Source organism: Mesoplodon mirus (genome assembly GCF_964341445.2).
Source record: "Mesoplodon mirus genome assembly, chromosome: 7".
NCBI classification, from domain to species: domain Eukaryota; kingdom Metazoa; phylum Chordata; class Mammalia; order Artiodactyla; family Ziphiidae; genus Mesoplodon; species Mesoplodon mirus.
Genome location: NC_138983.1, coordinates 86,798,953 through 86,814,785, shown reverse-complemented (window position 1 = coordinate 86,814,785; position 15,833 = coordinate 86,798,953). Strand labels below are relative to the sequence as shown.

The 15,833-nt window shown below is 42.9% G+C and overlaps 1 protein-coding gene across 1 annotated transcript in view; it reads left to right on the top strand.

Moving 5' to 3' along the window:
* LOC309808850 (forkhead-associated domain-containing protein 1-like) overlaps positions 1 to 15,833 on the top strand; it is a gene marked incomplete at both ends in the record, with an annotated part of 409,265 nt that overhangs the window by 10,186 nt on the left and 383,246 nt on the right. Inside the window, one exon of the mRNA XM_082629422.1 lies at positions 9,176 to 9,382. Within this exon, the coding sequence (XP_082485548.1) occupies positions 9,176 to 9,382 (207 nt within the window). The remainder of the gene's footprint in view (positions 1 to 9,175; positions 9,383 to 15,833) is intronic.

Sequence of the window (15,833 nt, the reverse complement as noted above, 5' to 3'; positions counted from 1 at the left end):
GGTGAGGGGCAGGGGCATTTCCTGGGACCCCGAGGGCTGGGTAGAGTCCTCTGAGGGAAGCTGTGTGGCCCCAGAGAATGGAAGCCAGGGGAGTAAGTACCCCAAGCTCTCTCCTCCCTGCTCTGATCTCTAACCCCCCCATTGGCCAAACCCAACCAGAAACCAGAGGCAAGGAGCCCATCAGCCCATGGATGTAGCCGCACAGGTGGGCCTGCTGGGCAGAGGGCGCCGTGTAAAGGGATGGAGGAGGGTCGGGAGAAGCAGACGGAGGATGCAGGCAGGTGCAGGAGGTGAAGACCTAGGAGGCTGTTGTCAAAGTAGAATGAAAAGCCTGAGAGCAGGGACCTGCTGTCTGGGGGGCCCAAAGGGCACTGGGCCAGCCTCAGGACAGAAGTGTGAGGGTGGCAGGAGGGTTTGGGGGCCGGGATGGACTTGAAGGAGCTGGTGAGCTTGAGCAGGGCCCAGGCTGGGTGAGCATAGGGCATTACCCATAGGGAGCAAACAGGGAGCAAAGGCTACGTGACTCAAGGAGAGGACGAGACAGAGGATAAGGAAGGCCGGGAGTGGGAGGTTATGGTCTGAGATGGGGCTTCCCAGTGCCAGGTGATGCAAGGTTGAAACCTAGCTCCAAAGGACGGTTCCAGGTACACGTCGAACCTCAGTGACAATGTCAGTGAACCTCAGGGCAATGTCATAACTAAGTCAGCTTCCCGAGGAGGCTTCCTTAAAGCACAGGGGTCATCAGAGCAGATGGTCATTGTTAATAGAAGTTTAAACGTCTCAATATTTTATGGACTCACTATATACTTTTTAAAGACATTTTCAATGCAGGAGCCTTAAAAAATGCACTTGTTTTCTATATTAGGTCCTGCCTGTCTCCTCTCTCATTATTAAATCACTCTCTACTCTGAAAATCACAGGGTACAAATCAAAGGTACAAGTTTTGGAATTAGCCTTGGGTTCAAACCCTGACATTGCCCTGGGCCAGCATCCTGATGTTGAGTGAGTCCCTTCATCTTAGCCATTTTTTAAATCGTGGTAAAATACCTATAAAGTTTACCGTCTTAACCACTTTTAAGTGTACAGATCAGTAGTTGTAAGTTATTCACATTGTTGTGCAACCAGCCTCAGAATTTTTCATCTTGCAAAACTGAAACTGTACCCATTAAAGAACAATTCCCCGTTTCCCCTTCCCCAGCTCCTGGCAACCCCCGTTCTATTTTGTTTCAATGAGCTTGACTACTTTATGTACCTCACATAGTGGAATCATACAAAATTTGCTTTTTTGTGACACTTATTTCACATCATGTCCTCACGGTTCATCCATGTTGTAGCATGTGTCAGAATTTCCTTCCTCCTACACTGAATAATATTCCACTGTATGGATGGACCACATTTTGCTTATCCAATCATCGGTCAGTGGGCACTTGGGTGGCTTCCACCTTTTGGCAATTGTGAATAATGCTACTATAAACATGAGTGTACAAATAACTCTTTAAGTTCCTGCTTTCAATTCTTCGGGGTATATACCCAGAAGTGGACTTGCTGGATCATATGATAATTTTATTCTAAATTGTTTGAGAAGCCGCTCTACTGTTTTCCATATCAGCTGCACCATTTTACATTCTCAGCGGTGCATAAGTGTCCCCCTACTCTACATCCTTGCCAACACTTGTTATTTTCTGTTGCTGTTTGTTTGTTTTTGATAGTAGCCATCCTAATGGGTATGAGGTGGTATCTCACTGTGGTTTTGATTTGCATTTCCCTAATGACTAGTAATGTTGAGCATCTTTTTATATGCTTGTTGGACATTTATATATCTTCTTTGGAGAAATGTCTATTCCAGTCCTATGCCCATATTTGATCAAGTTATTTGGGGGTTCTTTTTTGTTGTTGTTGTTGAGTTATAGTTCTCTATATATTCTTCATATTAACCCTTTTTCAGATTTGTGATTTGCAACTATTTTCTCCCATTCTCTAGATGGCCTTTCACCCTGTTTATTGTGTCCTTTGATTCACAGAAGTTTTAATTTTTGATATAGTTGAATTTATCTATTTTTACTTTTGCTGCCTATGCTTTTGGTATCATATCCAAAAATGCATTGCCAAATCCAATGTCATAAAGCTTTCCTCCTGTGCTTTCCTCTAAAAGTTTTATAGTTTTAGACTCTGTTTAAGTCTTTGATCCACTTTGAGTTAATTTTTATACATGGTGTAAGGTAAGAGTTCAAATTAATTCTTTTGCAGTCTTTCCCAGCATCATTTGTTGAAAATACTGTTCTTTCCCCATTGAATAATCTTGGCACCCTTGTCAAAAATCATTGGACCATACATGCAAAGTTTTATTTCTGTGCTCTCTATTCTATTCTATTGGCCTATGTGCCTGACCTTATGTCAGTATCACACTGTTTTGATTACTGTACCTTTGTATGCAGTAAGTTTTGAAATCAGAAAGTGTGAGACCTCCAACTTTGCTTTTCTTTCTCAAGATTATTTTGGCTATTTGGGGCCCACTGAGATTCCATATGAATTTTAGGATGGATTTTTCTATTTCTGCCAAAACTGCTGTTGGGATTTTGAATCTGTAGATCCTGCTGTGTAGTAATGACATCTTCACAATATTAAGTCTTCCAACCCACGAATACAGGGTGTCTTTCCATTTATTTGTGTCTTTAATTTCTTTCAGCAGCACTTTGTAGTTTTCAGTGTACACATCTTTTACCACCTTGGTTAAATTTATCCCAAAATATGTTATTCTTTTTGATGCTATCATAAATGAAATTATTTTCTTAACTTCCTTTTCAGATTGTTCATTGTGAGCATATAGAAACACAACTGATGTTTGTGTGTTGATTTTGTGTCCTACGATTTTGCTAGTGAATGTTATTTTTTAGTTCTAGGAGGGTTGTGGTTTTTCATGGACTCTTTAGGATTTTGTACATGTAAGATCATGTTGCCTGTGAACAGAGATAATTTTACTTCTTCCTTTCGAATTTGGATGCCTTTATTTCTTTTTCTTGCCTAATTGCTCTGGCTAGGACTTCCAGTACTTTGTTGAATAGAAGTGGCAAGAGCAGGTATCCTTATCTTATTCTTGAAATTAGAGGAAAAGCTTTCAGTCTTTCACCTTTGAGTATGATGCTACCTGTGGGCCTTTCATATTTGACCTTTATTATGTTGAGGTAATTTCCCTCTATTCCCTGTTTGTTGAGTGCTTTTATCATGAAAGAGTGTTGCATTTTGTCAAATGCTTTTTGTACATCAATCGAGATGACCATTTTTTTCCTTCTTTCTGTTAATGTGATGTATTACGTGGATTAATTTTCATATGTTGAACCATCAAGTCTGCATTCCAAGAATAAATCCCACTTGGTCATAGTGTATGATCCTTTTAATGTGCTGTTGAATTCGGTTTCCTCCTATTTTGTTGAGGATTGTGGTATCAGTGTTCATAAGAGATATTGGTCTGTAGTTTTCTTGTAGTGTCTTTGTCTGGGTTTGGTATCAAGGTAATGCTGTCCTCTCACTTCACCTTTTGAGTCTCAGCTTCTTCATCTCTAAGATGGAGATAATAATAGAGTCCCTGTTTAGGGCTGTCATGCAGATTAAATGATAAAAATGCACACAAAATGCTTCAGCAGGGCCCAGTTCACAGGAAGCCCTCAAAATATGTTAGAGGATGATAAGGATAATAATAAAAATAATAATAAATAAATAACAGTTCATCTCATAGTTGGACAGCTCAGTAGGCTGGGGCTTAGAGAGTCAGTCTGTATTAGCAGCAGGGCGTCTGTCCAGTAGCAGCATTTAGCAATTTTCCAAGTAAAGGGAGCGAGTGATATTATAGGGCCAAACTAGGAAGCTGTCTCCTGGCCTAACATGTGGTAGAGGCTCACCCAAATTTGTGGAGTCATTTAAAACTTCCTGCTTGCTTTGATTTCTTAATAATGGCTTGACAGTTTTTGAGGAACTGAAAGCAGTGAAGCCTGGCAAGAGACAAACAAAATGTAACACACAGAATTTCTCTCATTCATGGGTTATCAAAGGTTCAAAGGACACAAAGATCAATGGCAATGGTGATGAAGATGATGTGGGTGACATTTTCCAAAGAACTAATGTGTTTTCATTTTTTTTAATACTTTATTTTTTTGAACAGTTTTAGGTTTACAGGAATTTTAGCAGAGAATACAGAGAGTTCCCATATATCCACCCCTCCAATACACACAGTTTCCCCTATTATTAACATCATGCATTAGTGCGGTACATTTGTTACAACTGATGAACCAATATTGATATGCTATTATTAACTAAGTCCATAGTTTACATTAGGGTTCACTCTTTGCGTTGTACGTTCTTTCCTTTTGACAAATGTATAGTGACAAGTATCCACCATTACAGTATCATAAAAAATATTTTCACTGCCCTGAAATCCCCTGTGCCCCTCCTCTGCATTCTGAGCCCCAGAGCCCCTGTGCCCCTGGCAAGCACTGATCTTTTACTCTCCTTATAGTTTTACTTTTTCCAGAATTTCATACAGTTGGAATCATACGGTATGTAACCTTTTCAGACTAGGTTCTTTCACTAAGCAATATGCATTTAAGATTCCTCCATGTCTTTTTTGTTATTTGATAACTCATTTATTTTTATCACTAGTATTTCATTGTATGGATGTACCACAATTTGTCTATCCATTTACCTTTTAAAGGACATCTTGGTTGCTTCCAGTTTTTGGCAGTTATGAAGAAAGATGCTGTAAGCATGTATCCAAACTAAATGAGTCTTCATGGATATAGAGAACAGACTGTGGTTGCCAAGGGGGAGGGGGTTGAGGGAGAGATGGAGTGGGGGGTTGAGGTTAGCAGATGTGAGCTGTTACATCCAGGATGGAGAAACAACAAGGTCCTACTGTAGAGCACAGGGAACTATATTCAATATCCTGTGATAAACCATAATGGAAAAGAATATTTTAAAAAGAATGTATATATATGTATAACTGAATCACTTTGCTGTACAGCAGAAATTAATACAACATTGTAAATCGACTACATTTCAATAAAATAAATAAATAAACAATATAAATGAGTCTTAAATGTCAACAATAAGAAACCAAACAACCCAACTTAAAAATGGGCAAAAGAGCTCAACAGATACCTCACCAAAGAAAATCTACAGATGTCAAATAAGCATATGAAAAGATGTTAAACATCATACATCATTAAGGAATTTCAAATAAACATGAAATATCTCTTCATTTATTTAGACTACTTTGATTTCTTTCATCAACATTTTGTAGTTTTCTTCATATACCTCTTCATATAGCTAAGTATTTTGTTAGATTTATTCCTAAGTACTTCATTTTTTTTTTTTTTTGGTGCAAATGTAAATGGTGTTGTGTTTTTAATTTCATATTCCACTTGTTCATTGTTGGTATATAGGAAAGCAATTGACTTTTGTATATTAATCATGGATTCTGCAACCTGGGTACAATTGCTCATTAGTTCCAGGAGGGCTTTCTGTCGGTTCTTTGGGATTTTCTGCATAGACAATCATGCCATCTGCAAAATGGGCAAAAGATCTGAACAAACACCTCACCAAAGAAGATTTCTTTTTCCTTCCCAATCTATCTTTTATTCTCTTTTCTTGCCTTGTTGCATTAGCTAGGACATACAGTACAATGTTGAAAATGAGTGGTGAAAGGGGACATCTTCACCTTATTCCTGATCTTAATTGGAAAGTTTCTAGTTTCTCACCATTAAATATGACGTTAGCTTTAGGGTTTTTATAGATGTACTTTATCAGGTTGAGGAAGTTCCCCTCCATCCCTAATTTGCCCAGAGTTGTTGTGGTGGTTCGGTGGTTTGTTAGTTTATCATGGATGGTGTTTAATTTTGTCAAATGCTCTTTTTGCATCTACTGTTATGATAATGCGATTTCTCTTCTCTACGCTGTTGATGTGATGGATTACATTAATTGATTTCCAAATGTTGAACCAGCCTTGCATACCTGGAATAAATCCCACTTGACTGTGGTGTAGAAGTCTTTTTATACATCACTGGATTCAATTTGCTAATATTTTGTTGAGGATTTTGCATCTATGTTCATGGGAGGTATTGGTCTGCAATTTTCCTGTTTTGCAATATCTTTATCTGGTTTTGCTATTAGAATAAGCTTGGCCTCACAGAATGAGCTGGGAAGTGTTCTCTCTTCTTCTATTTTCTGGAAGAGATTATTTAGAACTGATATCATTCTTTCCTTAATGTTTGATAGAATTGACCAGTGAACCCATCCAGGCCTGGTGCTTTCCATTTTGGAAGGTTATTCATTATTGATTCAAATTCTTTACTAGATATGAGTCTATTCAGAGTATTTATTTCTCCTTGTGTGAGTTTCAGTAGATTGTGTCTTTCAAGGAAATGGTCCACTTCATTAAGTTATAAAATCTGTGGGCATAGAATTATTCATAATATTCCTTTATTATCCCTTCAGTGTCCATGAGATCAGTAGTGATGCCATCGCTTTCATTTCTGATTTGAGTAATTTGTATGTTCTCTCTTTTTTTCTTGGTTATCCTGCTAGAGGTTTGTCAATTTTATTGATCTTTACAAAGAAAAAAAAAAAAAAAAACAAACAGCTCTTTATTTTGCTGACTTTTCTCTATTGTTTTCCTGCTTTTTATTTCATTCATTGCTTCTTGTCTTGTGCTTGTGGTAGGCTTATATTGCTCTTCTTTCTCTAGTTTCATAAGGTGGAAGCTTAGATCTTTTCAAATGTATGCCTTCAATGCCATAAACTTCCCTCCAAGCACTGCTTTCACTGCATCTTGCAAATTTTCATAGGTTGTATTTTCATTTTCATTTAGCTCAAGATAAATTTTTATTTCCCATGAGACTCCCTCCTTGACCCATCTGTTATTTAGAGGTGTGTTGTTTAATCTCCAAATATTTGGGGATTTTCCAGCTGTCTTTCTGGTATTGGTTTCTAGCCTAATTCCACTGTGTTCTGAAAACGTACTTTGCATAATTTCTATTCTTTTACATTTGTTGAGGTATATTTCGTGGCCTGGAATGTGGTCTGCTTCATGAATGTTCCATGGGAGCTTGAGAAGGATGTGTGTTTTGTTGCTGTGGGATGAAGCTGTGTGGTTGCCAGTTAGATCCAGATGATGGTAGTGCTGTTCAGTTCAACTTCATTCTTACTAATTTTCTGCCTGGTGGGTCTGCCTGTCACTGACCCAGGGCTGTTGAGGTCTCCAGCTACCATGATGGATTCATCTGCTTCTCCTTGCAGTCCTATCAGTTTTTGCCTTCCATACTTTGATGCTCTATTGTTGGGTACATACAATGAAGGACTGTTATGTCTGCTTGGAGAATCGACCCCTTCATCACTATGTATCGCCTCTCTTTATCCCTGATAACTTTCCTTCCTCTGAAGTTGGCTCTGCCTGAAATTAATAGAGCTACTCCTGCTTTCTTCTTGTGTTTCAGTATTTTAAGTGCCAAAGTGTTTGGTAGGAATTTGAAAAGTGGGTAAAGGCACAGTCATTTGAATCAGGCAAACCTGGGAACAAGCCAAGCGAATCAAAGTGGCTGACTGTGGGCACACGTAATCGTTCTATGCCTCAGTTTCCTCATCTAAGAAATGAGTAACTATCGGACCTACTGTACAGCACAGGGAACTATATTCAATATCTTGCAGTAACCTGTGATAGAAAAGAATCTGAAAAAGAATAGATATTATATATATGTATAAGTGAATCACTTTGCTGTACACCTGAAACTAACACAACATTGTAAATCAACTAGACTTCAATAAAAAATTAAATTTTTTTTAAATGAGGAACTATCCCTTTGAATTATTGTGAAGATGAAACGGGATAATGCAGTAAAGCACTTAGCAAATTTCCTGGCATTTGTGTAATTACACATAATGTGTCATTAATATATTCTACTAATATATGCAGTTATATTATTATCTATTCATATACTATAAGCTATTATTAATATAAGCTATTGGTTATAATTATATTGTGGGACATCAGTATAGATTTCTAAGTCCAAGTACTCTCTATGAAAGTTGGATGAGGCACTCTGAGAAGAGTGACTTAGAAAATATTTGCAAAGTCTCAGGCTGGAGTGGATGGCTCATAGGCAGTGTCCTGAGAAGACAGAGGACTTCGCACGTGCCCTGCAGCCCATAGTCTAGGGCGCCGGGGCCAGGGGGGGATGTGATATTTCCTCCTTGGTGCCGAGTTTTACTCATTCTTCTTATTAAAGTGGTTACACAGGAGGTTTCTGACGCCACTGACAAATCACTGTCTGGGGTCTCTCTCTTTTGAGGGAAATGTGGTCACACCAGGGCCCCTATTGAAAAATAGATCATCTTTGGTTAGATAAATTCTGATTAGCTTTTAAGAAGCAACAGTAATAATTAAACACATGGGAAAAACCTTCATTGTACACCAAGGCTTTTAAAAGGTAGTTATAAAACTATGTTTTGTGGTGTGAGCTCAATTGTGTTTAAACTTTTTAAAAAGATTGTAAGCATAGAGAAAAGACTGGAAGGATGTGAACCACCGTGTTCTCGGTGCCTGCCTCTGGGGGACGGGAGTCTAAGTGATTTTAATGTCTTCTTTGTGTTTTTCTCTAGTTCTCATTTTCTGCATTATTACAAAAAACATGTTATTTTAAAAATGAATAGAACAAACAACAATTATTACAAAACCTCCCCTGAACTTTAACACTTGCAGTAAATGGACAGTTGTCACTTGCCAACTGACCTTTCTGGTTTGTGTTGGGCCATTTCTGCTGTCTTGCCACTCGGGACAACCAAAAGGATACTGGCATGGGATCAGAGAACTATCAAGTGGCCAATTCCTGGCCAATTCCCCCCGAGTTACCTCTTGCCTCTGTGTTGCCTGACGCCCTACCCCAAAACTGGGCATCTATTCTGGGTCTGCTGTCAGGGTCTGGTGACCCTCCACTCACTAGCTGTGTGGCCTTAGGCAAGTCACTTAACCTCTCTGACCCTCAGCATCCTCCTCTTAAAATGAGGATTGCAGTGACTGTCCAGCCAGATGAAGTGATTAGCACATTGGGGCCCCCAGTGTCAGCGGCACTAGTTATTCCTTGTTATTCCTGTTATTCCTGGCTCTGACTGTCCCCCTTCTGCATTTCAGTCTGCAGACGTCGACAACCATCACGCACTCATTGAATATAATGAGGCCGAAAGCAGCTTTGTTCTCCACGACTTCAATTCCTGCAACGGCACGTTCGTCAATGAGTGCCACATTCAGAACGTGGCTGTGAAGCTCCTACCCGGAGACATCCTGAGGTTTGGGTCCAGAGGGCTGACCTACGAACTGGTAATCGAAAACCCAGCCTCGGTGAGTCCAGGCCCCTGCGGGGGTGGGGTGGGGTGGGGTGCAGAGGTGCCGTGTTGTGTCACCTTCCGTGCAGCCTAGGGCTCGGGTACGGCCACAGGTGGAGTTCGTCTGGAGCGCGTCACTCTTCCTTTCGCGATTCTGCGAAGTTCAGCCCCATCGCGTGGGTGCCCGGGGAGAGCGAGTCCTCGCGCCCTCTTCTGGGCATTTCGTGGAATTACATGCAAGGGTTGCCTAGCGACCAGCCCGGAGCGAGAGCGTTTTCCTGAAAAGTGAAGCTTGGCGAGGGGAGGTGGAAAGCAGGTGTGTGCTTTTGAAGATGCAGAGATGGATGCTTCCTTTTTAGGCAGATCAGTGCTCTGCAACTTCCTAGCTTTGCGACCTCGGCCAGGCTTCTCTGCGTGCCTGGGTCTTGGTCTTCTCAGCGGTACAGGGCGTTGAGAGAGTATCTATGTATAAAAAGTCAAAGTCTCTGGCCGGAGTAGACACTCAAGGCCTGCCAGCTGTTATCACACCGTATCAGAAATGTTCCCGGGATCAGGACCTAAGGTATGGCCCCAGGTTAAGCGGAACGTAAGCCAAAATTCGCCCAGCAAAGCTCAGTCACCAGAAGTATCTGGTTCAGTAGGGAGGCAGGATGGGGGCTGGTTAGCAACACAGTCCTGGGTCAGAACCCCAGCTCTGCCACTGGCCTACTCGGTGCGCTCTTGCACAAGCCATTGGACCCCTCGGAACCTCGGTTTCCTCATCTACAAAATGGGGCCAACGACAGCAATGACCTTGCAGGCTTATCTCGAGGGCTAAATGAGATGGTTCTAACTGTAAAACTCCCAGAATAATATCCATTCGTGGTGAGCACACAATTAATACCTGTCGTGTGTGTCCCAGAGAGACGGCGTGTTAACCTCACTCCCCAGCACCAAGAACGCTGCATGGACTGAGACCTCCGAGGCTTAAAGTCCTTTCGGGGACGAGGCTGGGTATAAATAAATAAAGTTTAGAGAATCTAGACAGAATCCTGGGGTGTGGGTCCCCTAGGCAGCCCTAAATACTCACTCAGAGAAGATCAGCACCGTCCCTCAGGCTGCAGGGCCCGTGACACCGCATCCACCACGTTTGGCTTTGAAAACCTGGGACAGTTTTGTCCTGCTGCTTCTCAGCCCCCTTTTCCTCCTTGGGCCAACATTAAAGTGTGCTCACTTGTGGGATGCACTGGGATCCACTGGCCGCCCTGAGGAGGGGCTCCTGACCCAGAAGGTGTTGACCTGATCAGGGGTTCTCAACATGGGTTCTAAGGATCCCCCTCGTCAGAAGCACGTGGGGAGCAGACCCACAGTGCAGATCTGGGCTTCACCCCAGGCCTGAGGACTCATACTTAGGATTCCCAGAAGAAATACAGGACACCCAGTTAAATCTGAATTTCAGAGAAGCAACAAATCATTGTTATGTACAGGTGTGGCCCAACTATTGCAAGGAACCACTTATGCTAAAATAATTATTTGGTGTTTATCTGAGCTTCAGATTTAACGGACACCCTATAGTTTATTATATATTGATTTATTCATTTCTTTATGCGAAATCTGGCAACCATACACATCCTCCCTGGGAGTAGGGCCTGGGAATATGCATTCTCACAAGCTCCCTGATGATTCTGATGCACCGCCAATAGGAGGGAAACCGAAATTTAGAATCATTTGTATGGAACACTTACAGAAATTTTTAGGGATCAAAGAAAAGGGGATTTCACACTCCCAAGCCTGAAAATCCAAGTTCATGAAGTTTGATTCAATGTGCCCCAACATGTCTGATTCCAAGAAATTTTCAGGAATGTTCAGTAAAATTACAGGTTCCCAGGCCCCCTCCCTGGGAAATTCTGACTCTGTGGCTTGCCTGTGGGGAGAAGAATAGGGGAGCAGCAAATAATATCTGCATTTTTTTCTTTTTTTTTCCTACAAAGATATTTATTGAAATATTATTGATAGGGGCATAAAATTTGAAACCTAAATTTCCATCCAAAGGAGGCATTGTTTAATTAATTATATTGTTTAATATATTATAAGGAGTTTAATATATTATAAGGAGTTTGTTTATATATGGAATACTGTTCTGCCTTTTTAAAACACAGCTTTCTTGAGACATAATTGACATGCCATAAACGGCACATGTTTCAAGTCTGTAAGTGGATGGGCTTTGACATATGGGTACACCTGTGAAACCATAGCCACAATCAAGACAGTGAACAGCTCCTTCATCCTCCAAACTTTCCTCCGGATCACAGCATGTGTTTGTTTGCTTGCTTGCTCTTAACAGCTTCACTGAAGTACAATTTACATAACAGAAACTTCACCCATTTGAAGTGTCCAATTCAATCAATTTGAATATATTGATGGAGTTGTGCAGCCATCACCACAACCTGCTTTCAGAACACTTTCATCCATTTCTATCACCCCAAACCTCGGAGAAACCTTGGAGGTATTTCATTTTGGGGTTTGTTTTTAACTTTTAATTTTCAAAATTATGGTAAAATACACATAAAATTTACCATCTTAACCATGTTTAAGTGTACAGTTCACAGTGGCATTAAATCTATTCACACTGTTGTGCAGCCATCACCCCCATCCATCATCAGAACTTTGTTCATCTTCCCAAACTGAAACTCTAAGCCCATCAAATCAAACCCCCTGCTTCCTTCCTCCCCTCCCACCATGCTGTGTCTGTGAATTGGACTATTCTAGGTTCCTCATATAAATGGAATCTTACATTGTTTGTCCTTTTGCGATCATCTTATTTCACTTAGTATGATATCCTCATGGTTCATTCCAGTTGAATATTTCATTGTATGGATTCACCACATTTTGTTTATCTGCTCATCCATCCATGGCCACTTGGGTTGCTTCCACCTTTTGGCCATTTTGAGTAAGTTTGTTATGAACACGGGTGTACAACTATGGAATGGGGACTTTATTTTACAAGGTGCTTCTTATATAATTGTGGGAAACAGTGATGACGACCTCTAACCTTGAGTAGATAAGACGGAAGAAGATGCTTTGTAAGAAGAGAAACCAGGAGAGCAGCAGGAGGAATCACTGACATGAACAGCACTGTGCTAAGCAATTCACCTGCTCTCCCTTATTTCACGCTCATAGCAACCTATGAGATGGGTTCTCCCATGATCCCCATTTTACAGACAAGGAATCCGAAACTCAGAGAGGTTAAGTAATTTCCCCAGGGCCACACAGCTTGTCAGTGCAAATTAAACACTATCCCCACTTGTGGAAAAAGGAGGGGAGAAAACCATTTAGTCTGATGCTAGCTGGAGCAGTAGCCTTGACTGGTTTTCACACCGAGGAAAGCATACTCTCACGGTCACTCGAATATACACGGATTTTTTCAATTCTTATTCCTACACGCACTTGCACCTTGCTTCATTCCTCGGTTGACTGCAGACAGCTGCACAAGTGTTCCCCTGGCCTGTGCCCAGGGCACTTTGCAGGACTCTCCCCAACCCCATCTTCTCAAAAGCGCTCTCTGCCGGGGCATCCCCAGCTTGAGAAGCTTCCATCCATGACGCTCATATTCATGGAGGGGTCCTTTGCAGCGTCCGTGTGAGGGCGGCCTGTGGACTGACTGACACCTTCCTACAAATTGCACTTCCTGATGACTCCAACCTGCTGGCTGTTTAAAAGAAGAGAAAGGAAGAGGGGAAAAAGGGAGAGGTATTGAAGAGCATCTCTCATCAAATATTTTGAAGCCCAGTTTTTCTAAAAAAATTCGTGGCCCTCTTGCTTCAGGCCTATTCTTGTTTCCAATTGATTTTGGGGTCCCTGGTGAGGGCGCTGTGTTTCCTCCTTGGATGGAGTTTCCACGGAGGACTGCCCTGATATCATACAGATTAAGTATGATGAGAACTGTTCTTCTCCCGACAAAGAGTTCCCAAATGAAAGCATTTAGTTCAGGTGTTGTGGTGACCCTAACCAACAGAGGAGGGTGTGACAGCATTTTACTGGGGGAGGGGGGTGAGGTGCGGGGCGCTTAGGAATCCAGATGTGTGTGCAGATGTCACAGTGGTTAGAGCACGTGCCCTGAGGTCAGGCTGACTCCAGCGCCGTCCCAGCCCTGCTCTTGACCGGCTTTTATACTGGACGTGCACAAATCATCTACCTCTCAGAGCCTCGGTCCCCACTCCTGTAACAATAGTTCCTACCACCTTGAGTGACTGTGGTATTAAGTGGGCAAAGTGCGTAAATTGCTTAGTCCAGCGTCTGGCACCTAATAAGCACATGATAACCCTCAGCTTTAGAGTCAAGCAAACCAGCATGGAGCAGCCAAGATGCCTCCTTTGTAAGTGTCCTTTTGGACAGGGAAACCTCCCAAGACCTGCCCCCGCTAGCAGATAAATATATTTGCAGATAAATTACCCATAGAATAACATACAAGATGGAAAAATATAAAGAAAAACTCTTGTTTGACAAAGTGCATTGGCAAGCAGGTTGTGCCCAGGACCATCCTTTTTTTTTTTTTTTTTTTTGCGGTCGCGGGCCTCTCACTGTTGTGGCCTCTCCCGTTGCAGAACACAGGCTCCGGACGTGCAGGCTCAGAGGCCAAGGCTCACATGCCCAGCCGCTCTGCGGCATGTGGGATCTTCCCGGACCGGGTCACAAACCCGTGTCCCCTGCATCGGCAGGTGGACTCTCAACCACTGCGCCACCAGGGAAGCCCCCAGGACCATACTTTGTAAATTATAGCTCTCTCATCAAAGTATAACCTAGGGCTGCCATATTGCACAACTCCAGGGTCACCATTCACAACGTAGTCCATGTGGATGGCGCCCACTGAAACTGTGCAGGACAAAACCCGCAGGGCCATCTGCAATGCCCTGAAGCAACCGTTGATTAATCCCGTAGAGTCTTGGCACCAGGCGTGGGAAATTGAAGTCCCAGAGTCAGGTGTGCTGCCGTGCTGTGGGTTTTGTATGTTGTTGCCTTTACTCGTGCTTTCTGAGCTCTGGGAAAGGAGGTGTGGAAACAAGCTGTGCTAGTCACAGTGGCGCCGTTCTTACAAGGCAGCTGAGTAAGGAAACCCACGTCACCCGTATGTATCCATCATGTCTTTCTCTGTTCTGAAATACGGCAAAACGGATGGAAATGGCCAGAATGAAAAAGGAAGCCAGGCGCCACAAATGACGTGCCGAGTTGTTCCATGAGGGGGTTGACAGCTCCTTGGCGGCAGCCCCCATCCCCATGACGGCCTGTGTCTGGCCTTCCCTGTAGCCTGCTCTGCCCTGTTCCCAGTCCAGCCAGACTCTCCCACGTGGCTCCTGGATACTGTCTTCTGTCCCTGCAATGTCATGACGTCCTGTCTTGCGAGAAGAGCGCCCTCTGTCGGCCAATATTCCTTGCTGCTTTAATGGGGAAGCTCTGCAGAACACAATCGAGAAAGCAAGGCCTTTGGAGTTAGATGGACCCAAGTTGAAATGCCAGCTGCAACTGACTTTACCTTTCTGAGCTTCAATTTCCAATTTCTGCCAAGGAGCTACTCATTAATCCCAGGTCCCCTTTCCCCCTTCAGTTGTTTTTATAGAGGTCCCTGGGACCACCCCTATCATGGCATAAACTGAGGCTCAGAGAGTTTCAGTGACTTCCCCAAGGTTAAGCATCAGTCATATAGATCCAGAGACAGGATTAAAAGCCAGCTCTCCTGAGTCCCTTGGAGGCTTTTCCTAATAGCACGAAGCATCGTGGGGCCGTGAGAGCCCAGGCAGGTCCTTCACTGCCCAGCGGTTAATGAAGGTCTTGCAATTCCCAGTCCAACCTGCAATTTCACACGCTGACAGGGGATGATTCATTATGTGGGTAAAAACGAAAGCCACTGATAATAGGAGAAACTGCATTTTCAGTTATCTGGCTTCCTTGCTTGTTTGGCTCCACTAACTTTTTTTTTGGCTACACCAATGCAGGATCTTAGTTCCTCAACCGGGGATCAAACCTGCACCCCCTGCATTGGAAGCGTGGAATCTTAACCACTGGACGGCCAGGGAAGTCCCTGGCTCCACTAACTTTTTTTCTTTAATTATTTTATTTATTTTATTTATTTATTTTTGGCTGTGTTGGGTCTCCATTGATGCGCGCGGTCTTTCTCTAGTTGCGGCGAGCGGGGGCTACCCTTCATTGCAGTGCGCGGGTTTCTCACTGCGGTGGCCTCTCTTGTTGCGGAGCATGGGCTCTAGGTGCATGCGCTTCAGTAGTTGTGGCATGCGGGCTCAGTTGTTGTGGCTCGCGGGCTCTAGAGCACAGGCTCAGTAGTTGTGGCCCATGGGCTTAGTTGCTCCGCGGCATGTGGGATCTTCCTGGACCAGGGCTCGAATCCCTGTCCCCTGCATTGGCAGGGGGATTCTTAACCACTGCGCCCCCAGGGAAGTCCATCCACTAACTCTTTACCAGGGATATTGCTGCCG